Here is a 23,193-nt window from a genome sequence, read left to right as displayed (position 1 = left end):
CCCCCCCCCCAACTGCTGCCTGTGGGCTGTCACACACCAGCAAACACCCACCTCTTCCTGCCCCGGCTGCACCCCCATCAGCCCAGGCCGCACCCCCCCCCACGCCCTGAGTTCCTCTGAGGTTGGCACGGAAAGCGTGGGTGTCCCTGGCCCTGTTCCAACAGTTCGGCACAGGCCCCAGTGCCGGGGCGGAGCATTTCCACTGAGGACCCTTCCGGGGCCAGAATCTGCCCCTCGCACCCACAGCTGCCCACCAGTGGGGGAGGAGTCCAGTGGATGGGGACAGCGACCTGAGGCTCTAGGTGGCCCAGTCCCCCCTCCTTAAGACCTCACCGTGCTGGGCGCAGACCTATGGCCTCACATATACTGGAGGGGTTCAAGGGGAGAGGAACACTTTATCTGGGGCTCCGTGGGGTAGGGCGCAGGGAAGTGGCCTAGGGAGGAGGAACAGCTTCCCTTAAATCCCATAGAGAACCTAGAAAATTGTTGGAAACAAAGAAAACCTCAGCCATAACGAAGAGGAACAGTAATCTCCAGAGAAAACAAGGAGCCAGGAAACAGGAAAGAAGGCACGTGGGATTTGGGGAGGGCTTTCAGAACGCCTGGACTAAAGGTTTCTGGAGCTTTCCTTGTGATCGTTGGGGCCCGCCAGACAGTAAGGGCTCAGTGGGAGCTTATTTCGACCGAAAAAGGGCTGGCACTGTGAGTCTGACGAGTACCGTGACCCCCTGCATAGGTGGTCCCCTGAAGGAGGAGAAGCGAGAGGGCCCAGTTTGAAAAACCTGCAGAGACTGAAAATACCCAGGATCGACATAAATCAGTGACTGGGGGAAAAAAATGTAAAACATCCGTGTTCTGCTTTGTACTTTACTCTGTTCTCCTGATTTGCTACTACGAGTAGGTATTGCTTGAAGATTCCAGAATTCTTTTTATTTATTTATTTGAGAGAGATCACAAGTAGGCAGAGAGGAGAGGGAGAGAGAGGAGGAAGCAGGCTCCCTGCTGAGCAAAGAGCCCGATGCGGGGCTCGATCCCAGGACCCTGGGATCATGACCTGAGCTCAAGGCAAAGGCTTTAACCCACTGAGCCACCCAGGTGTACCTCCAGAAGTCTTTTTTAAAGGAAAATGCAGATAGTCACTTGGCTACTTGAACAGAATCAGCTGAATCCACCAAAGGCTGGGGGAGAAGGCAAGGCAGGCCAGCACCGCAGACCCACATGTCTGCTCCCGGGGGCAGCGGCTCTCCTCCCTGACTGCAGGAGAATCACCTGGGGAGGCTTGGTGGGGGAGGTAGGAGATTCTTCTAAAAATCCTAGTGCCAGAGCCTTCCCCAGGCCCATTAGACTCTCCCAAGGAGCCTCCCCAGGTGTTCTCAATGTGCAGTCCCCGCTGAGACCCAGATTCTCACCTGCTGGCTCTGACCTCGACCCCTCCTAGGTTCTCCTGTGCTACGCAGATCTGAGGACTGAGCACAGAGGGAAGCACAGGGATCCCAGGGACCATCCAGAGTGGGAGACAGATGGAGCTCACTTGGGGACAAGGCCTCCTGGTCAGAACTGGGGCGGAGCCTATGGCTCTGAGGATGTCCAGACCAGTCCTACAATGCTTGGGCCCCAGGCAGGACAGAAACCAACCTAGAGAGCCAAAGGGTTCCCCTCCATCCTCCAGAGCTTTGGGCTGCAATATTCCAGGTGGCCACAAGATGGCAGCAGAATGCTGTGTCTGTCTCCACGGGGGAGCACTGAAGACTGTATTTTTAAAATTCATTATATTTAGCAACAGGGTCCCAGTTCTCTCCTAAAAAGCACACAGAACATTTACGTGAAGTCAGTTAAGTCCATTTGTACCTGGGATAGCCTGCCTCTCCTGGATCAGGGCCAGGGATTCAGCTGAAGCTGAGCTGAGGGCCCCGGCCCTGCCGAACCAGGCTGGGACCCTTCCCTGGGGACAGCCCTGTAACTCCCAGGCCCTCCAGGCACCTCTCCCTGTGCACAGCATCTGTATCTCTCAACAAGCTTGTGTAAATCCCTTCATATTAAAGATGTACCCCGTACATCGACTCTAGGGGTGCCAGGCTGGGCCCAGCCAGCACCAGGCCATGCTGGAGACAGGCTTTGCCAAGGACAGCCAGTGGACACTGGGCCGGACTGGGAGCTCCTGGGGGGAGGACTGGGCCACCTGGAGCATCTTGAGAGCTCTGAGCACGCACTGAGTCAGATCCAGGCCTGGGGAGCATTTGGCACAGCTTCAGGTCCTCAAGGAAATGGACAAAACCAAAGGGAGCGCTCTTCCTCCCCGCCCCACCTCAGCCTCTCCTCCTGGATCAACCCCGACTGCAGGAATTTCTCCCTTGACTGTGAGTCCCCTGAATCAAAATCTGGAGATTTGAAAACATCGTTCTTTCCTTTGATGAGGATTCTCAGTGTCTGCCCAGAGCCGAGGCTCAACAGTCCTACATGTGGCTGTAGCTGAGAAATTAAGTTTCTGGATTTCAGTTTCATAAAGCCAACCCTTTTAGCTCCCTTCTGAAAATCTAACACTTTGTAATGGGTGTTGACTTAATTTGACGACTAACAGTAATTCAGGTCTTCTTTGTAAATATCCTTATGTCTACTGCCAAATCCCACACACAAAAAAATTGTTGCCCTTTTTGTGGGATTGGAACAAGAAGAAGCCACATTAAAAAAAAAAAAGTCTATGTACGTTGCAGATCTTGTTGCTTAATATCGCTAACTTCATTTGGTGAGTTTCTTAAATGGATTAGTTCAGAAAACAAGGTTATCTTTGTTGCAAAACTGGTGAGTTTCTTTGTCAGATAAGGGTTATGGAGCTCCTCATGGTCCCTGTTTTGCCTTGATTTCCAGGACGCTCAGAGTTCAAGGTAGTTAGTGATCCGTCTCATCGTCAGTCTTGAGGACCTCTCCTCCTTTGACTATTACCCTTTTAATTTTGTTGTATTAGTATTTTGTGTGTGTGTGTGTGTTTTCTAATACTAGACAGCCCCAGTGCCTTTTGTGAAAGCAAGCAAGTCTGCTTCTGGGACTTAATCAGTGGAAAGGGATGAGTAAACCATGATGTAACCCTTCTGTGGGGACAGAGGGCGTTCGGGTCGCACTCCTTAAAATCTGAGGGTGGAGTGCGCTAATTCAGAGCCACTGTGCCGAGGGGCGGCACCGTCCCACTTGCTGCTCCGGCTCCTGCCCGGGCTGAGCCCTACATCTCCTCCCCGGCAGGAGAGAATTTCGGAGTCCACCCAGAGAGAGGGTCGTTGGTCCTTGGTGTTTGAGACACCCAGCTTGAGGACAGCTGGGGTGAAGTGTTGTTGTCACGTAGGTAGCCCGTAGTGAGGTCTTGATGTGAGAAGGTCGCTGATGGTCTCAGATGGTCTCCTCAGCACCAAGTTAGGGGCATGGCAGGTGAGGAAGATGATGTGGAATCAGATATTTACCCAACCGCTAAATAAGGAGTGGTTTTTACATTTAAAAAAACCAGAGAAGAGGGGCACCTGGGTGGCTCAGTCAGTTAAGCATCTAACTTTTTTTTTTTTTTTTAAAGATTTTATTTATTTGACACAGAGAGAGAGAGAGATCACAAGCAGGCAGAGAGGCAGGCAGAGAGAGAGAGAGGGGAGGAAGCAGGCTCCCTGCAGAGCAGAGAACCCCACGCGGGGCTCGATCCCAGGACCCCGGGATCATGACCCAAGCCAAAGGCAGAGGCTTTAACCCACTGAGCCACCCAGGCTCCCGGAGCATCTTACTTTTGATGTTGCCCCAGGTCATGGGTCTAAGGGTCATGAGATGGAGCCCCGTATTGAGCTCCACACTGGACAGGGAGCCTGCTTCCTAGTCTCTCTCCCCCTCTCTTAAAAAAATAAGTAGGGGCACTTGGGTGGCTCAGCGGGTTGACCTCAGCTCAGGTCATGACCTTCAGCTCAGGTCATGATCTCAGGGTCCTTCCGGCATCAGGCTCTCTGCTCAGCAGGGAGCCTGCTTCCCCCTCCTCTCTGCCTCTCTGCCTACTTGTGATCTCTATCAAAAAAAATAAATAAAATCCTTAAAAAAAAAAAAAAACAGAAGAAATGACAAAGCCTAAATTTATAAACATTTGTAGAAAAATATACACCTACCAGCAAAAAGGGGACAAAGGAACAACTTCATAATAATAATTTTTTTTTAAATGCAGAATAAGCCAACAATGCAGTTCCATTTATTTTAGTCAAAGAAAGCAAACCAAGTCTTTAAGTGTCCGGCGCTGGCAGCCGTGTGGCAAAACTGACTTTCCATGGTGCTCATGGGGTAAATTAATCCGACCCTTTTAGAAAGCCTCTTGGAGAGTTATTCTGAGAATTTTTAGAATATTTATAACTTTGACCCAGAAATTCTTCTTCTGGGACTCTGCTATGAAAATAATCCATCCTATGGAAAGGACTCCTTGCAGAAAGATGTTCATGGTGAAACTGTTTTTGTCATTTAAAATAAATATCTGGTCACACAGATGTCACAAAATGGAATATGACATATTTAAAATAATGCTTTTCATGACTGTAGATAAGACAAATGCTTAGAAGATGATGCTACTTATGTAAATAAGACCCTTTAAATGTAGTTTTATTTATAGATCTGTGACTTCAAGGGAACAGAATGAAAAGTTGGTTGTTCTTGGGTTAGGGTAATGAGAAAACTGTTTTGGTTTTTTGCTTTTTTTGACCTGTTTTTCAAAATCATAATGTTTTGTTACTTTTCTAATGGAAAAAAAAAACATAGCTTTTTATTTTAAAGGAACATAGAAGAGAACGAAAAAGGTGGGCAGGTGCATGCTTACTGGGTGTTTCGAGCCAGACCAGTAAGGTTAGGGAAAAAAATGGGATGGGGTCCAAGAGAAGCTTACTCTGTTTTTATTTTGTCAGGCTAAGGACATCTAAAAATGATAAACATGATCTGCTACCAATGTAATTTAATAACTAATAATTTAATAAAGGAAAGGCCATTTGAACAAAAAATAGGATGGACAGATTTTGCCATTGTGTCCTGGTTTCCTCGTTTTGAGGAGGACCTTGAGGGCTGGCTCTGGCTCTGGGGTCAGGGTTTGGGACCCTTCTCCCCCCAAAAGCCAGGCCAGGACTCTGCAACACCCCTGCCCCCCACACACAGCCACCCTCGCGGGCCCCAAGTCCCCCAAGCAGCAACTCCAGCCTGGCTGGCGTTCCCAAAGGCCACATCGAAGAGGTTGGTGCCGTTTCGTGAATTCCAGAGAGCAACTGGTTTTTACTGGGGAGTTCCTGCTCGCCAGCTGGTGGCTGTTCTCTGCGCAGAACAGAAGCGAAGGGAACCGGAAGAGAAGCACAGGGCTTCCCAGCAGGGAGTGAGCCGGGGATGAAGATGTTACCACCGCTCCGCCACGGTTGTCGGTGTATTTTAGCTTTTAGACAAATTGAGTAAAAATCAGCCACCGCTGAAATGGTGGTGTCTCGCACAAAGAGAGGCCGGGATTCGTCTCTCTCCGCAGAGCCCTCTGTGTCTTCCCTGCGATTCTCACACCTAGCCGAGCGCCCCTACGAAGGCCCGGGCCGAGCACCCCTACGAAGCCCCGGGCAAGCTTTCCAGAAGCACAGAGACCAAGATGCTAATTCTAGGTCCGGGTGGGGTAAAAAAATTCTGCAGGTGATTCCAGTGCCTCCCAGCTCTGAGGACAGGCACAGAGAGCTCTCGAGAATGTTTGGGCAGGCCTGGTAGGTGTGTGAATGAGGACACGGATGGGACTTTGTTTCTCTTTTATTTATTCATTCGGTCACATATTGAGCACATCTCACTCCATCCCGGCCTGGAGGACGCTCGGCTGGGGTTTATAGGTCTCCGACGTGCTGGGGGGGATGCGAATGGCCTCCGGGTGGACGTGCTTTCTAGGCCCAGCGTTGTCCAGCCCTCGCAGTTCTGGAAAGCCTTCCTGGGGCAGCGCCCCTGGGAAGGCCTGACTCAGGCCTCCTGCCCTCAGCCTGGCGCCGCCTCTCCCGGCCACGAAGCTGGCGGTGGGGGAGTTCGGTAGCCCCAGCGGGGGTGCCTGGCGTGGTGTGTCACTCATCCTTTTCTCTGGCTATCAAAGGTGCAGATAATTAATAAGAAGCTGGATCTTAGCAACGTCCAGTCCAAGTGTGGCTCAAAGGATAATATCAAACACGTGCCAGGAGGCGGCAGTGTGAGTACTTTCACACTTTCCCCGCACCCCACTGCTGTTTGTAAGAGGCAGCGTGGGTGTAGATGCTCGCGAGACATTGCAGAGAATAAACCATTCCCCGGTTCAAGGTCAACCTGTGTCCCCAATACCCGTAGCCCGGGCTCCCCACACTGTGCCCACTGTTCTGGGGAGCCTAGGCTGCCCCAGCACTGGTGGGTCCCCTGGCCAGTGCAGGCTGCCGGGGCGGGAAAGGGCAGATGACCCTGCTCGCCAGCTGGTGACTCTCTGTCCCAGACCAGAGACCGGGTCCTCACCCTGTAACACCCTGGGCAGGGGGGCGCCACCCACCATCCAGCACAGGTCCCTGGAAGCCCCACAGCCCGCGGGAGGTTGGGCCGAAGGTGGTGGCACCCAAGTCTGGGCTCGGTCCCCTCCTCCCCTGTGACGGTGGCAGGTTCACCTTGACAGCCCCAGGGACAGCTGGCCCGCCTGGGCTGACAAGCAGACGGCAGAATCTACCTATCCTGCCTCGGGCCAAGAGACATGCGTCCAGTCTCTGTTAATGTTTGCACCCCGCATTTGCAAGGCACGAGCAGGTCCCCAAGCCTGGGCTCAGGCTACACACAGGCCCACCCCTGGCTGAGCCATCAGGTGCAAAAGAGCCCAAAACAGTGCCCCAGGGGACCCTGCCTCAGGCGGGCGGGGCAGGCAGGCATTGCAGAAAAACGCCACTTTGTACCCTTTTCAGTCTGGCTTCCTCCAAATGTCCTGGGGGCACCGGAGTCCCCAGTGGGTGAGGACCTGAGATCTGGGGTTGGCATCCTCACTGCTCACCCACCCACTCTGTCAACTCTGCCGACCCCCTCCAGCCTCTCGGTGGCCACACACAGTAGGGACGTCCAGAGGAAGGGCACCCCTTCTCCCCGGCCCCCTCCCCTGCCACTCGGTTAACTGGCAGCCAACCTTTAAACCCATCTCAGCGGGAGGCCCAAGCCCCTTTGAGGTCCCCCCTCCCTGGGTCCGGGAGCTGGGATCTCACTCCCGGCTAGTGGAGCCTGGGGAATGGTGGCAGCCCCTGGCCAGCGCTCTCTCCAGAACATACCCAGCCCGGGCCGCACCCCTGTGTCCAGCAAACCCCCACCCCCACCCCGAGGTTTATTCTTGCAATGTGCCGCTGTCCCCACCCTGAGCACCCGGACCCCGCCGCTGGTCCCGGGACTAGCGTGTGCTTCCCACCGCTGCTGCATGACGCTTCAGTAACGCTTCCTCACTGGTGTCTGCTCCATGTCCCCTCTGTGTCCCCGGTCCTTGTGCTCCGGTCCCATTGCTCCCAGAAGCCAAGGGAAGGTGTGGGGACTGCCCACGCCCCTGGGCTCCAGGTGGCAGCTTTGACTTCTGGAGTGCTGGTGTTGCTGCAGACGAGGGCTCTGGCCCGGGGAGGAAGGCTCTGTGTGACACCAGTCTGGTCAGCTGGTGGCAGGTGTGCGGGGACAGCCAAGGCTGTGGGGCCCAGGGGGCCACAGACAGCAGACCGCTCCTCCGGGTCTGAGTTCTGGGGAGATTGTAGCTTCCCACAGCTGCTGGCTGTGCCCAGAACCTCAGGAGCCTTGCTGGGGGGCACCCCCTGTCTGACCTGCGCTCTCTGCCTGCCTGCGGCTCACCTGTAGGAGCTGGCAGAGAGCCCAGGACTTCTCAGGCTGGCCTTGAGCACTGGTTTGCAGTAAGGGCTTCACAGAAATCTCTTCTCCTGGTGGATGGTGGCTGGGGGGCTCCAAGCAGCTTCCTGTGTTCTGGGGGTGCTAGACGGCTGGCCTGGGCCCCCGCCTCTGGCGGGCTGCCCTCCCTTCCCGAGCCTGGTGGTGACTTCCCAGCGGGCAGACTCCGCTCCTTGTCCATGTTGCGACCCTCCCCACCTCCCGGCTGGCTCTGGGCTCCACTCCCAGGCCTGGCCTCCTCCCTCTCTTGGCCTCCAATCCGCCTGGCCTGGCCTCCTGCCCTCAAGCAGTCCTTTCCCTCTGCCTGTCCAGGTTCCTCCGCCTCCCTGCCCCCCTGTTCCCTGGTCCAGGCCGGGAGGGGCTCCTTCCCAGCCTCTCGGCGCCCCGTGCAGCACGCGCCGCTCCCAGACCTGACTCCCTCAGAATCGTCCCCCCCCCCCCCGGGGCTCACCCTCCCAGGCGTGGCTGCCACCCTGTGCCCCACCCCCAGCCTCACTCCGCACACCCCACACAGGCCAGGGGCACCTGTCAGCCCCGCTCAACTCGCCATCAATAAATGGCAATTGCCAGCACGATTTTCATTCACTAAAATAATTTGGAATCATTCCAGATGATTTAGACAGAAGTAGATCTCCTTCTGGTTCTCTGGCTCCAGGCCATCTCTCCCCTGGGTCACCCCAGGGGCAAGGAGTGGGAGGCAACTCCCCACTCCACGGTGACTGGCCTCTTGTACCCACAGGTGACCTCACACTGGTGGCTGCTGGCAGCTTTAGGAAGTGTCCATCAGTGACCATCCAGGGATTCCCTCCTCCCCCGCCATGGCTATGGGGGGTGCTGTGGGCGTGTCTCCTCCAGGGAACTGTTCCTTGGGCTGGGACTGGTGGCTCACTCAGGAGCTATCACCCGCTCTGGAGGGCAAGCCACATGCTGGGCCCTCAGCTGGTTCTGAGGAGCCCCGAGGCCTCCCCTACCTGTGTGTGTCCCAGCGGGTCCCTGTGCCTCCTGGCCATCTCCTATCGCTTTGCTCCCTGAGCTACAGAACCCAAATGTCCAGGACACTGTGTACCCAGGTGCCGGCCGGCTCTGGGTCCTGCTTGCTGACTGTCAACGCTCCCGCTGCGGTGCTGGGATTTGTGGGAGGCTGTCCTGGGAGCAAGTCCCCCACCGAGCCTGCTCTGCCCACTCCTCTCTGAGGCTCAGCCACCAGCAGACCCAGCTTCCCTGCTTTTGCAACAAGATTTTCTAAATGTCGCACACACGGATCGCGCAGATCCCTTCTGCTTTGTCCCCACTTACTGTGGTGTCTGTGTCACGTCAGGGAAGAGTGACTCTTTGAAACCAGCGGTGTGGGCTCTGCCCCATGACAGAGGCTCCCTGTGTCCCCCTGAGGGACGAGAGCACTCCGGTACCACTGTTATTTTGTGAAGACCTGGCTCCCCCCGTATGGGGCAGGGTTGGCAGAAGTCTGAAGATGCAGCTTCCCACCATGACGAGGGGTGTGTTCCTCGGGGCGCCAGGAAGCACAGTCCCAGCAGGGCCCGGTCTGCCGGACACAGCTGCTTGTCAGGGTGTGCCGCCCACAGTGAAATCATCCTGTTTTATTCTCTGTCTCTCGCTCATCGTCTTACCTCCAGGTGCAGATAGTGTACAAGCCAGTGGACCTGAGCAAGGTGACCTCCAAGTGCGGCTCGTTAGGCAACATCCATCATAAGCCAGGTAGCCCCTACAGAAGGCGGGAGGGTCGGGGATGGGGTCAGGACTGGCTGAGGGGTGCCTTCTCCTGAAGTGGCTGGGAGGGACGGAGGGGAGGGGCTGGCCAGGGGGACATTGGAAGTGGAACTTGCTGGGCCCCAGGAGAGCCGGCTGCCCTGTCTCGCTCCTGCGTGGGGTGCTGTGCTGGCTAAGGCAACTCGAGGAGAGAGGGCAGAGGCTGGTCCTGACTCCAGCTTGTGGTTCTCTGAACAGGTGCACATAGGGCCTCTGGAGCTGGGGGAGGGCCTGATCTGGCTCCCGGAGGCTGGCTTGTGTGGTCCCCAGCCCACGTGGGGGGCCACTTCACCAGCCCTTGCCACGCTCCCGCTGTGACTTTGTTTCAACAGATAGTACTGCTGGGGCTCTGCCACGCTTGCCTTTCCCCTCCCCGTCCCACACCATGTAGAAGCCAGAGCTAGTAGCTGTAGATCTCTCTGCGATGGGGGGACTGTTCTAGACCTGCTCTGTTCCGTCGGATAGCCACCAGCCACGTGTGGCTGTTGAGCCCTGGAAACGTGGCTAGTGCATTTGATGAAATGAAAAAATTTTTTAAATTAAAATGTAAGTAGCTACACATGGCTGATGGCTACCGTCTTGACCAGCGCTGATGTGGACGGTTTTCTCCCGGTGAAAACCGTTCCTCGCCTGGGGCCGCCATCTCCCATGCGGGGAGCTGCTTTCTCGGGTGGCTTTATCCTTTCTCCAGAAAGGAACGGCAACAGTCACTTCCCCAGGCCGTGTCCGCCATGCTTGGGCTCGGCCCTGAGCATCCAAGGAAGGAGAAGGGTCCGGGCCCTGGTTTGGTTAGGATGCGTTTCACCATTTAGTTTCATTCGAAGAGCTTGTTCCTTTCGGGACATTGGCATAGAAAGACTTCACTCTCTGCAAGCTTAGAGTGCGGAGCTGTTCCTCCCGGACTGAGCTGTCCGAGACCTGTGCGGTAACAGAGGAGGAAGCATTTGTTGAGCGAATATTGGATGCCCACCGTGATGAGAGAAATGCAGCAAGCTGGCATCAGGCCCTTTGGAAGGGCTTACCTGGGCCCCAAGCACCTTCTAATTGAAGGGTAGTCCTACCCCCTCGGAGAGGCGGGCGTCTTCCCGGCATCACGCGCTCTGCCCTCCTTCAAGGAGCCGTGCCCCATGTGCCTTGTTTCAGGAGGCGGCCAGGTGGAAGTCAAGTCGGAGAAGCTGGACTTCAAGGACAGAGTCCAGTCGAAGATTGGGTCCCTGGACAACATCACCCACGTCCCTGGCGGAGGGAATAAAAAGGTAAGCCGGGCAGGGCGGGGAGGAGGCTGCACTTGGATGTGGCCATGAACGCTTTCGCAGCCTGGTCCGGTTCTCCAGAGGAGGAAAGCCGAGGGGCCTGTCTTGGTCGGCTTGATGGGGATTCTCAGCAGGACAGTGATTGCCAGATTTGATGTCCCCCCGCCCTCCCCCCAGACTCTGATGGGTCTCAGGGGCCGCCTGGGCACCTGGAGTTTCGAAAGCTCCCAGAGGATTCGTCTGTGCCCTTGAAGGTGAGAGCCGCAGTCCTCGGAGACAGCAGTCGGCCGGCGGCTGGCAAGCATCCGCGCAAGGAGGCAGGGGCCCCAGAGCCCGCCCCAGCGCACCACGAACAAGTCATGGGAACATAACCTAATTTTCTAAATGGGTCACTAGGCAGTTAGAGCAAAACAATGCTGCTGAAATCCAGGTTCCTGCAGAGCACCTGCCTGTCTGGCACAGAAATGTCCGCGGGGAGGCTGCTGGCCCGAGATCTCGGCGATCCCTGCAGTTTCTCGAGTCTCCAGGTCTCGCTGTGTGAGTGTGGGGGAGGGGGACACGAGGATGCGTGTGGCCCTGAGCGGGCTTCTGCTGGGGGCGTCACAGGATGTGGGCTCGTGGCTGCCGTGGCTGCCCTTTTCCTCTTTTGCAGAAATGCAGCCAAAACGCCCTCTGGGGGGTTCCCACGCATGCCCGCCGTGAAGTTCTGGAAACGGCTCTTCTACCAGTTTATAGCGCCTCCCAGCAGCTGACAGAGCTGTGGGGGAAGAGAAGGGGGGATTCCAGAATGGGCACAGACTCTGAGACCTAGCCCAGCATTGAGAAAGTGTGCTGCCCAAGGTGGCTCGGCTGGTTGGACATGGCAGCCGGGAGTCGGCTGAGCCAGTCGCCCCCCACCCCCGCCCCTCATCCCCCCCCGTGCCTCCTGGGTCAGCACTGGGCCTTCTCGATAGACACACCCCATGTTGTGTTTGAGGGGAAGGCCCTACGGTACAGTTTTGTAGAAGCACCTCCTGGGATGGTCTTAAAGCAGAGGCTGCAAACTCAGGCCTGCCCCTCCCTGGGTTAAGGCCTTGGTGACTCCCTGGGTGAGGGAAGGTCTCCGCCCACCCCTGGAAGCTTCTGGGTCCTGAGCAAAGCTCTGGGCTTGACTCTGCTTGGAGGTGTGACCCTGGGCAGGATGGGCCAGGGTTCTGCACACATTTCTCCATCAGCAAAATGGACAGAAATAGCCACATCCCAGGGTGGTGGGGAGACCCAGATGAGACCATGTTCTGGAAGGTTCCGGGTATTTGTAGCCATCTAAGAATGTGAGTCCGAGTCAGGCCTGAGTGTGAACTTATTTTAACTCACCTCTGTGCAGGCTCAGAAGGATGGGCCTGGCCCCCCACCCAGAAGACACTGTCCTGATCGGATTCAGGCCCCCACTTCCTGATGTGATGAGCAAAACTGCTAATGAGCAGTGGAACACAGGGCCCCTGACGCCTGAGCCCCTTCCAGTTTGGGAGATTTGGGGACATTCCCAGGACCCTATCGCTTTTCCTTCAAGACTCTACCATTAATGCTCTTATCAAAGGTTATGTCCCAACAGCCTTTCAAATACCGTGATAGGGAAGGGCTGTTTTTGCAAAGCACTGCACCAAAATGGACAAGATACCCGTAGAGCGTAAATGGGAGCCTGGCTTTTGGCTAAACCCACATTCACGCCTCCTACAACGGGGGCTCTTCACCCCCGGGGCCGAGGACTCCTGAAATTGTGCGGAGGAATTGTGGGTGGGCGAGCACATGCCCGTGTGTACATTTTCCTGGCTTCACCAGATGGACAATGGTCCCAGGGCCCAGAAGAGCAGGGAATTCCTGTGTCCACCACGTCAGGACTCCTCAGGGATGATTACGAGCTGCTCATGTCTCTAGCAGATGCTTTGAGTGTCCCGGGTCTCCTGTGGAGCAAAGACCTCTGGGCCTCTGGCTATGTTCCTGTTTCTGTACTTGACAAAGAACTTCAACATGGCAGGATTTCTAGCCCACCTGCCAGTGCTGCCCACAGCTGCTGCCTCCAACCCCCCCCTCCAACCCCCATCACCGGCGATGGGGAGGAATGTGTGTGGCTCGTGGCTGGCCAGCAGTGACTCTGGTGGTGTGCCTTACTCACCTCTGGCTTCTCCTTCATGCCTTTTTTTTTTTTTTTTTTTTTTTTAAGATTGTCTTTATTTATTTGAGAGAGAGAGAGAGCACAGGCAGGGTGTAGGGGTAGAGGGAGAAGCAGACCCCCTGCTGAGGAGGGAGCCCAATGTGGGGGCTGGATCCCAGGACTCTGGGTTCATGCAGACTCTCAACCGACTGAGCCACCCAGGCGCCCCTCCTTCATGCTCTCATTTGCAGCTTGTTAGTATCTATTAAAATCAAATGCACTTGGCTTTGGACCTTCCAGCCATTCTGCTCCTAGGATGCATCTCCCCGTGTGTGAAATGGCGTGCACAGGCCGGTACTCGGACAAGCGTTGTGATCAGCAAAGACGCGGGAACAGTGCGAAAACCCGCGCTCCGGGGAGCGGCTGCGTTTTCGTAGAGGACGGTAGAATGATCCGCGGGACAAGCATCGGGGAAGCCAGGGGCCCATAATGGAAGTTATCAGGCCAAGAGACTGAAGCGTAAAGCATGTGATATTGTCACTCTGTGTATTAAATACACAGACACACGTCTCATAGATCACGTTTGTGCATGTGTGGGAATTTCTGGAAGGACACACAAGACACGAACGATGGTCACTGCGTCTGGAGAAGGGAAGCGGGTGGCACACAGGCAGCCGTGTGCAGGTGTCCCCTCTGGAAAGGAGATCACACCGCCCCGGCCGCCGCCACCACCACGGCTCCCTTCCCCCTCCTGAGCCCGTAGGCAGGCCCAGGCTTGCCCCCCTTTCCGGGGCTTCGCTCACCCTCGCGCTCCTCCTCTCTTGCAGATCGAAACCCACAAGCTGACCTTCCGCGAGAACGCCAAAGCCAAGACCGACCACGGGGCGGAGATCGTGTACAAGTCGCCCGTGGTGTCTGGGGACACATCTCCGCGGCACCTGAGCAACGTGTCCTCCACGGGCAGCATCGACATGGTAGACTCGCCCCAGCTCGCCACGCTAGCCGACGAAGTGTCCGCCTCCCTGGCCAAGCAGGGTTTGTGATCAGGCCCCCGGGGCGGTCAATAATCGTGGAGAGACGAGAGTGTGGAAAAAAAAAGAATGATCTGGCCCTTCGCCCTCTGCCCTCCCCCAGCTGCTCCTCACAGACCGGTTAATCGGTTAAGCACTTAACCTGCTTTTTGTCACTCGGCTCTGGCTCGGGACTTCAAAATCAGTGACGGGAAAAAGAGCAAATTTCATCTTTCCAAATTGATGGGTGGGCTCATAATAATAAAATATTTTTTAAAAACATTTCAAAAGATGGCCACACCCGACATTTCCTTGGGCAATTCCTTTCGATTCTTTTTTTTTCCCCTCTGAGTAGAAGAGGGTGGAGAGGCTCTGCAAGCTGCTTCTGGGGCATCTCGAGGGACTGGGGCGTCCCCTCTCTGCCCCATCCTGGGGGTGTCACAGAGGCAGCGGCAGCAACAAAGGATTTGAAACCGGGTTCCATGTTGGAGCTGTGGAGGATGTCAACCTTGTAGGGGGGGAGGGGAGGGAAGGGGAGCCCCGGGAGAGCCGGTGGGGGGAGGGGGGAGGGCAGAAGGGAGAGCATGGGAGGGGCTGACAGGGGCTTGGTGGGGAGGAGCCGCTGCCCTCGGCCAGGAAGGGCAGCAGGAAGGACAAACTGCAAACTTGGACCAAGTGGCCTCCTGTGCTTGGTGGCCCCGGGCCTGCTGTGGGTCAGTGTGCCACCCTCTGGAGCAAGACTCCGGTCCTTCCCCTATACCACGAAGGGACGCTGGTGGGAGGAGGTGGCCATTTGGCGGGAGGGTGGCACCTTGCGGATCACTTCCTCGAAGACTGACCTTGATGTCCCCAGTGCTGGCCTCTTTCTCCCTCCCTGCAGGGTGGGGGTCCTGAGCTGAGGGGCTCCCCTTGGCCCCACGGAAACCCTGTTTTATTGAGTTCTGAAGGTTGGAACTGCAGCCACGATTTTGGCCACCTCACCGATCTGGGACTTTAGGGCTAACCGGTTCTCTTTGTAAGGACTCGTGCCTCCTGGGGGCATCCGCCTGCTCCCCAGCCTGGGCCTCTGGCATCTCTGGGTGTGCGGGGCTCCGGTGGGTGGGTCCTGAGCCTCCTGTCCCTCCCACGGCCACTGCAGCCACCTGTCTCCCCCACCCCCCACCACCCGCCATGCCCGTGTGTCTGCTGTGCAGAGCCCAGTCACTGCCTGTCCCCCTCATCGTGTCACAATGTCCCGAGTCCCCAGCCTCACCATGCCCCTTCTCAGCAATGGACGTTGTTCAGATGCGGGAGGCACCTGCTCTCATCTGAGGGGTGTGAGTGAGTGGAGGCAAAGCCCGGGCCCACGGTGAGACCTCGGTCTCTTGGTTTAAGCTCTGCTCACCAACTGGTGTGTCCCCCACGAACCCGATGACCTTCCTCAGTTCCTATCCCCCACCTCTCCTCATAGACGTGAGCCCAGGTGGGCTCAGGGAGGACCCGGGATGTTTTTGCCTTGTTTACTTGGAGAGCCTTTTCCTCCATGAGGGTCTGTCCCCCTTCCTGAGCTGAGCTGGCCGCAGGCTGGCTGTCCCGGTTCCAGAGGTGGCACCAGGACAGGCAGGTGAGGCCCCCTGGGCAGAACCACACCACACCCCGCCCCCCCCAACTTCCACCCAAGCTCATGACTGCCAGCCTCTGAGAAACCCCCGCCACCGCCCGACCCCCGTGCGGACCCCCAGAAGGGGAGCACATCCCCTCGGAAACGGTCTGTCCCCCCGGCCCAGCTGGAAGCAGTGCCGACCGTCTGTCCTGCTGGAGCAGCTGAACATATACATAGATGTCGCCTTTCCCTCCCCGTCTGCATCCTGTCGCCTTGTAGTCGGATCTGTTTATGCTTCGATTCACAGAGTGACTATGATCATGAAAAGGAAAAAAAAAAAGGACGCATGTATCTTGAAATGCTTGTGAAGAGGTTTCTACCCAACCCCTTGGGGGTCCTAGATGTCTCCCCGCTACACACACACTGGGGCCCGGCTCCAGGGGACCAGTGGCTCTCTACCCTGCTGGGGCCGCCCGATTGGAAAGTCTTTCACAGCCTCTGGGACCCACAGAAGACCAGATTGTGACATCCGAGGACCCTCCGCTTCGAGGAAGGACTAGAGCACAGGACGGAAGCTATGGCGCCCCCTCGCGGCCCCTGCCGGGGTTTCCCAATGTCAGGGCGGAGAGCCGCGGATCTCCAGGCCGGCCTGGTTTGCAGCAGGAAGATGGCCCTCTCTGGTCCCAGCCAGAAGCCCCCAGCAACCCTGAGAGGGGGTCTCGGGATCCAGTTCCAGCTGGGGAGAGGGCCGCAGCCCCTCCTCAGCCCAGAATGCTGGGGCAGGCAGCCCGGGTCTCCCCACTGCATCCCCACAGCCACGGCAGGGGTTGCGCCCGCCCTGGAGCAGCCCTGGGAGCCCGAGCCGCCGGACTGCAGAGGGGGAACCCGGCCCAAAGCCTCAGTCGGAGCCCCGCTTGCCCAGCACAGGGAAAGGGAACCGCCTTCATAGAAAATCGATTTAGAGAAATTCAGCAACCTCGGGCCCAGTCTCAGGCAGCCCTGGGGGCTGGGGGAGTCAAGGGCCGCCTCTCCAGGACCCAGGGCTTCGTTTGCAACCAGGTTTCCGTGCAAGGAATCATCTGGGCCCGGAACTGACCACTGTGAGGCGCTCCATCGCTTTGAGTCCCAGCTGTCCTTAGAAGGGTCCTGAGGAAGAGAAGGGAAATGCGGTTCAGAGTTGGTAGCTCATGGACACTCGGCCCCTCCTTGTGGCCACAGACTCTGGCTACCCGTTCCGCAGTTGCTGAACCTGCTCTGATACCTTATTCCTAGAGCCTTGCTCAGAGGGCCCTGCAGTCTCCCTGGTGGGATGGACTACTGGGGACGGCCCAGACAGCACGGTTTAGGGTGATCGGGTCAGTGCTCGCCGGGAGACTGCAAAGGGATGCTGGCTTGTGACCTTGAATGAGGACAATCCAACCCACCCCACCCCACCCCACCCTTGCTCCAGGGCTGGGCACTCTGCCACCCTCATTGCCCCCACCTCCACGGTCAGTGTCCCTTGGGTGGGCCAGACAGGCTGTGCTGTACGCCTGGTCCCTTCGAGCCCTCCACTCACTTATCAGTAGTTCCATTTAAATTGACTTCAATGCGGAGACTGTATCCTGTTTGCTTGTCGTGCTTCTGGGGGGAGGGGGGGAGGAACCTGTAAGATAGTTACCAAGGGCAGAGGGAAGTCTTGGAGGGTAGCAGTTCAACCGCCTTGTAACCCTTTTCTTCAGATCACCCACCGTTTGCTAGAGGTCCCTGGGGTTTCACCTCTCCCCTGCCAGGTTTCCCGAGTGCAGCGGGCGGCCGGCTCGCGCTGTCTCCCACCCAGCCCAGCGCAGGCAGCAAGGCTCGTGGAGGAGCCTGGATATACAACTGCCCTCTCAGGGGGCCCCTAGGCCCCCTAGGCCCCCAGCCCTGCCTCCCGCAGACCCTGGCATCCTTCCATCTAAGCCACTGGCACCTCTGTGTCACCTTTCCCGCCAGCTCTGGCCGCGCAGCCTGCCCTCCTGGCAGCTGCAAGTGTTCCTCCTTCACCCTCTTCTATCTTGTCCCCAAGTAGACCCAACAAGGTGGGGACGAGGGCGGAGGCGGAGGTGGTCAGCCTGTCCCATCTACGGGCTTGTGGCTTTGAGACTTCTGGTTTCTCTTCAGCTTCGAAAAGGGTTACCCTGGGCACTGGCCCAGAGTCGCCCCTCCTAATGGACTTTGCCCTGTGAATTTGCAGTGTTGGACAGGACAATTTCTGGCACTTGCAAGTCCCACAATTTCTTCGGTAATTCTGAGGGTGGGGGGAGGGACATGAAACCATCTTAGCTTAGCTTCCTGTCTGTGAATGTCCCTATGGTGTACTGTGTGTTTTAACAAATGATTTACACTGATTGTTGCTGTAAAAGTGAATTTGGAAATAAAGTTATTACTGATTAAATAAGGTCTCCGTGTGTGGATTCAAATAAGAACATAATTGAGGATGTAGGATTTCCAAGTCTTTTCCCAACCCGAGAACATGGCTCTGAACAAGGTTGCTAAAACCTGGACATCAGAATTTAACAGCTCTCTCCGGGGCCCAGGACATGCAAGAAGAGTTCTGACTTGTTCTTTCTGCACGGACTCAGAGCGCTGCTCGCAAACCACCCCGGTCCCACTCACAACTCACCGCCCCTGGGGCCGAGCTCAAGAGGCTGCGCTCCCAGTCGGCCAGACCCACGCCAGCCTACTGCCACCAGACAAGCGGGGATAGTGGGGGAGATCGGTTTTGGTCCCTAGACCTGCGAGTCAGTCCAACTGAATCTGCCTTCCTCTTTCCTTTGGATCCTTACTTAGATGGGGGGGGAAGAGGTCCGCTGCGTCAGGACAGGAACACCGTGTAGCCCACAAAGGAAACAAAAACAGAAAACCGTAACCCACTGAATTATTTAGTAATCAGGTCAAGGCGCTAACAAGGAACCCTTAGATCTTCATACAAAGTTGCAACTTTGTATCCACCCCCCACTCCCATCCCTGCTTGAGCCCCTGTGGGCAGAAGCTCCCACAGAAGCGACAGGGCAACTAGAGAGAAATGCCACCTCCAGACTCAGGGGCTTCTCTGCCAGGACAGGGGGCTTCCCTGGTGGCATCGACTGCACTGCCATCAGAAGGAAGAGAGTAAACAGGGAGTAAACAGGGATCAGGCCTGCCCACTTCCGTGTCGTGCACAAAGAGAATCCAGCACTGAGCCGCCTCAGAAAAATGATGTTACAAAGTATATATACATTCTCACTGACCCCAACCCTGGGGTGGGGGAAACCAAGAAAAAAAACAAAGCGAGAGGTGGGATCTCTCTTAAGAGTTTAACAATTTAGAATAGATATGAAATGTCATACTGCTGGTCTCACTAGGGAAAGGCAATGATCAAACGATCTATCTCTTACATCCAACAAGAAGATTATCTACGGAGATCCCCTGTCCTCTGGGTCCCCTCACCCCCCACCTCCCCCGACAACATCCTTTTCCTAGTGACCATCAGGTGACCCTGCGAGGTGCCCAGAGACAGAATGGAGACTCCCCAAGAACTGCTCGGCAGGGCAGGGGCCCGGGCTGCCACCATGGCCATGCAGAGCCAGTCCAATGTCAAGAAAGGCCTGGCAACACAACATTCTGTAACTTTTTTTTTATTATTTTTTTTTCAATTTTTCCTTCCTTTTTTTTTTTTTAAGCACTAGTCTGTGCTTTGCGAACAGAATCAAGACATTAACAAAGATCAGCTTCTCTGAAGAAAAGCATTTCTATAGAACAAAGACAGCTACATGTTTCGCTGCCAATACACAGCTCAAAGCAGGAAAAGAAAATATTTACAAAATACAAGGTTTTTTTTTCCATTTTTGTTTTTGTTTTTTTTTTTTAACAATGCTAAAAGGGTTATTCAGAATTTTCAACCTTATAAATAGAAGAAGCACTTTATGCATAGGGATATGGTGCATTATTGTTTTTTTAAAGAAACAATGACAAACCCTTTAACTTGCAAACAGAATCGAAAAAAAAAATCACTAATGTTGAAAATTGTGAAAAAACCCCAACCATTAAGCAGTTTGTCTACTATTTTTATACGATTACAAAATGGCAACAACAACAAAAAAAAATAAAAATAAGGAAGTCCTTATTGCCCCCCCTTTTGGTGATGTGGTCATACATGAGACAGGCACGTGGTTAACCACGGGGGGTGGGGAGGGAGCGATGGGAACCACAGCTGGGACCAGACAGCATTCCACAGGCAAGGGGAGCATGGAAGAGGAAAAGGTCTAACTGACACCGACAGGGAACCGGATGTGAAGGAAACGGAACTAAATGCATCTGTGACGACAGAATCATACAGGGAAGATGGCTGCTCGTGTCCCTGACCCCCCAGTTTGCAGAGGAGTGGGAATGAAGTTAAGTAGCCCTAACCCTAACGTCACAGACAAGGACAGGTGGTAAAAACGTCCCGAGTGGAAGGACTGGTCCGTACAGGTATGTGGACAGTGTCGGGGAGCAGACGACAGGGCACGAAGGGGCAGGACGGGGACCTGAGCAGCCGCAGCTAGGTCACTGCAGTTAAGGAGTCAAAACAGAGATGACCAAATGCAGAGGAAACCCTAACTAGGTCTCCAAGATCTGGATGACAAGGGGAAGCCATTCTGTCGACTGAGAGCTTGGTGAGAACAGGTGGCAATTATGGCCATGAGGCTCTGGTGGGGGTGCTCTAGCACAGATGGCCAAGGGGGACCCAGCCAGGAGGGCCAGCGCAGGGCCAGGCCACCACCGATGGCAGGGGAGGGAAGAAGGCGGGGCCCAGAGCAAGCTGTTCTCCCCTCCCCAACCCCCTCTGCCCACCTGGCTGGTGCACCCTGCCCACAGGTGCGAGGAGAGGGGTGATCATCTAGCATCGCTAAGTCCAGTGATTCAACAGTGCAGAGGACATGCCAGGACCAGGCCAGCAGGGTCTTATCCTGAACTTCTGTTTGCCAATTGGAGGAAGTGCTCAGGTGTGTGACGACAAAACATGGAAACCAAAACCAAAACAAAACAAAAATCAAAACAAAAAATACCAAAGTATAATCTAAATTCCTTAAATTCACTAAAAACTGTGAAAATTTCCGGCATATGATGTTTGAATATCAAACGCAGAGATTTCTGAAGCTTTAATGCCAATAGTTAGTGAGTCTGTTTAGATTCTCGTCTCCCGCTCATCTGTGAGTTGGACGCTGAGCTGTGACCGTTGTTGCCAAATGCCGACTCTTGAGGGGGACAGCAGGAGGTGAGGTGGGGGCCACCTCTGCCTCTCGGCCAGTCTTGCTGCCCGAGGTGCGCCGAGTGCAGCGGGCTGCCCGTTCCTGCGCGTCCAGCTGGTCCTCACACTCCGCCTGGGGGCTGTAGGCCAACGGGAAGGTCCGCCGTTCCCACGGCTGGACGGACTGTGGGGAGACAGACAGACTGCCACGGTGAGGAGCGAGGCCCAGCCTACATCCTGCCCCAAGGCCCTCTCCCAAAACGTGTGGACTGAAGTCCAAGACTAGTCCCTCGAGAGTTCCTAGAGTGGTCCAGGAACACCCCTCGGAGTGGGCACCCGTCCCACGGTCCCTTCAGAAGGTCACTTTTAAGTGCAGCCCCTTTAAGATGCAGAGAGGGAGGGGCATGAGAGGCAGACCCATCTTCAGGGGGTGCTGTCTCTTCCCCATTCTGTCCCCTACCCGGCCGACCCCCACGCAAAGGCAGTGTTCCTCACCTGCTCATCCAGCCCCAGTTCTGGCGTGGAACAACGGGTGTCCTCGCTGGCTAGGTGTCGCAGCGCATCCCGAGCCACAGGGGTGAGGGGGGCCGAGTGCAGTTCCGGGCTGATAGGGCTCCTCGGGGACTGACCGTGGGAGAACTCCGACAGAGAGTGGCTACTGCTGACATCAGGGGAGGCGGGCTGGGGGGTGGAGGGGTTGGCACTGCCCAGCTGAGGAGTTGTCCGGCCATCTGATGACCTGTAAGACCTGGACACCAAGGAGATTGCAAATCTGAGTGCCTGGGCGACAGGGGGATTACTTGTAGGTTGATTTTCGGGGGCTTGGGGAGGAGGCAAGAAAAGAGTATCCCAATTAGAGGAGCTGAGGTAGACGGACACAGTTCATTCCCAGGAACCATAAACCCCTCGTTACCTCCACCGCTCTGTACGGGGGCGGGTGATGCCCCGATACACAAATCTTAAGAAATGGGTGCACCTATCGTCCCAAGAGAAAAGCCAGGGCAGAACGATGCCAGGGGCCAATCTCTGGCACAGTGCTCACCAAATTCACACGGAAGGGAAAATCATCTAGGCTTTGAAAACTGTTGTCAAGGGAGAAACAAGGGCCCTAAATCTTTCTATCTGAGACTCCTGAGGGTTTCTGTGCCTTTGTTAGCCAAACGGAGACAGGGCTGGCCAGTTCTTTTGAGCAGGACCACAACCCCCCAATTCAACTGTCCCAAGGAGGGTTAACTGTGGTGAGGCCTCCGAAGTGCCTCTGGTTCAATCAACACAACCCTCAACTGGCCCCCGAACGGCCCAGCCAGCCGCCAGGCAGAGCCGGGAGATCACGCAAGTTTGCCACAACTGGACAGCGACCCTACGGCTCAGCAAGGCTCCAGCCACGTGACCCTCATACCCTCATTAGGTCCAACAAACAGCCAGGAACGTCTGCGTTTTCAGCCCTCACCAGTGGACAGACACACAGAGCAACCCAGGGGCAGTGGCAACCCCGTGGACCCAGCGCCCAACTCCCTGCCCACCCTCCCTTCCCAGGCCGGGGGACCTGTGCCTGCCCCGTCACCTGCTGCCCCGCCGCTGGGGTGGCACACTCGTGGTCCACAGCCACCGAGCCCTCTCCATCTCCTCACATTTGGCATGAAGGGCGGCGAAGGCTGCGTCAGATAGGTCTTCGACCTGCAAGAGAACAGCTTCACTGGTTCCCTCTCTCCAGGAAGCCAAGCCCAAGTAAAGCTAGAGTAATTCTAGAACCAGCCCCAGCCCTTACTGTGGGGGCTGTCCCCGTCAGGACAGGAATACAGTGAGCTTGTACTTGACACTCACGGGTCTTCAAGCCCCTAGGGTGTGTGCGCGCGTGTGTGTATAGGCATGGGTGTGCGTCCTTCCAAGAGAGAACGACCATGCTGTTACCTCCTCATTTTCTTCGTCAGGACTCCCCTTCAGAGACCGAAGATCGACCTCACGCCAGCTGCCAAAATCAAGACAGGACAAGTGTGAGAGAGCAGGGCAGCCAGGCAGTTGAGTGTGTCTGTGTGAGAGCGCGCTGCCCTCTGCCTTGGTATTCCCAAGGCCTCAGAGAGGGGCCCCACAAAGGACAGACACAGGGAGCCGGCTGGGAGCTGTGACAAACAGCAGGCAAAGGAACTGTCCGCAGGGGACCACTGCCAGCCCCGGCAGACTGCTAGCCTGTGAGAGCACATACACGGGGCTGCCCACTTCTGAAGCTGTCCACAAAAGCGGGTGTGATTCCCAGGTGAAATCCTGCTTTGCTGCAGACAACGAACTCACTACTGGGAACACACTAGGCTGTCAGACAAACACGGCTACAG

General features: G+C 56.0%; 2 protein-coding genes across 15 annotated transcripts in view; one reads left to right on the top strand and one right to left on the bottom strand.

The window, feature by feature from the left end:
• Window positions 1-14,589, top strand: part of MAPT (microtubule associated protein tau) — a 95,932-nt gene extending 81,343 nt beyond the window's left edge. For 3 of the 12 annotated variants that reach the window (XM_059379296.1, XM_059379294.1, XM_059379292.1), the window contains 4 exons: window positions 6,101-6,193; window positions 9,522-9,603; window positions 10,798-10,910; window positions 13,866-14,587. In XM_059379296.1, the coding sequence (XP_059235279.1) occupies window positions 6,101-6,193; window positions 9,522-9,603; window positions 10,798-10,910; window positions 13,866-14,081 (504 nt within the window). In that variant the 3' untranslated portion in view covers window positions 14,082-14,587. Of the gene's footprint in view, window positions 1-6,100; window positions 6,194-9,521; window positions 9,604-10,797; window positions 10,911-13,865 lie in introns of all 12 variants that reach the window. The other 9 variants (XM_059379297.1, XM_059379293.1, XM_059379298.1 and 6 more) reach the window with 5 other exon arrangements.
• A 4,663-nt stretch (window positions 14,590-19,252) lies between these two features.
• The window catches only part of KANSL1 (KAT8 regulatory NSL complex subunit 1), a 178,520-nt gene continuing 174,579 nt past the window's right edge, over window positions 19,253-23,193 (bottom strand). For all 3 annotated transcript variants that reach the window (XM_059380824.1, XM_059380823.1, XM_059380825.1), the window contains 4 exons: window positions 22,775-22,832; window positions 22,428-22,540; window positions 21,359-21,611; window positions 19,253-21,047 (listed from right to left, as the gene is read on the bottom strand). In XM_059380824.1, coding sequence (XP_059236807.1) covers window positions 20,820-21,047; window positions 21,359-21,611; window positions 22,428-22,540; window positions 22,775-22,832 — 652 coding nt within the window. In that variant the 3' untranslated portion in view covers window positions 19,253-20,819. The remainder of the gene's footprint in view (window positions 21,048-21,358; window positions 21,612-22,427; window positions 22,541-22,774; window positions 22,833-23,193) is intronic.

This window comes from Mustela nigripes, chromosome 16 (assembly GCF_022355385.1).
Source record: "Mustela nigripes isolate SB6536 chromosome 16, MUSNIG.SB6536, whole genome shotgun sequence".
Classification (NCBI taxonomy): domain Eukaryota; kingdom Metazoa; phylum Chordata; class Mammalia; order Carnivora; family Mustelidae; genus Mustela; species Mustela nigripes.
This window is presented reverse-complemented; position numbering and strand designations above follow the sequence as displayed.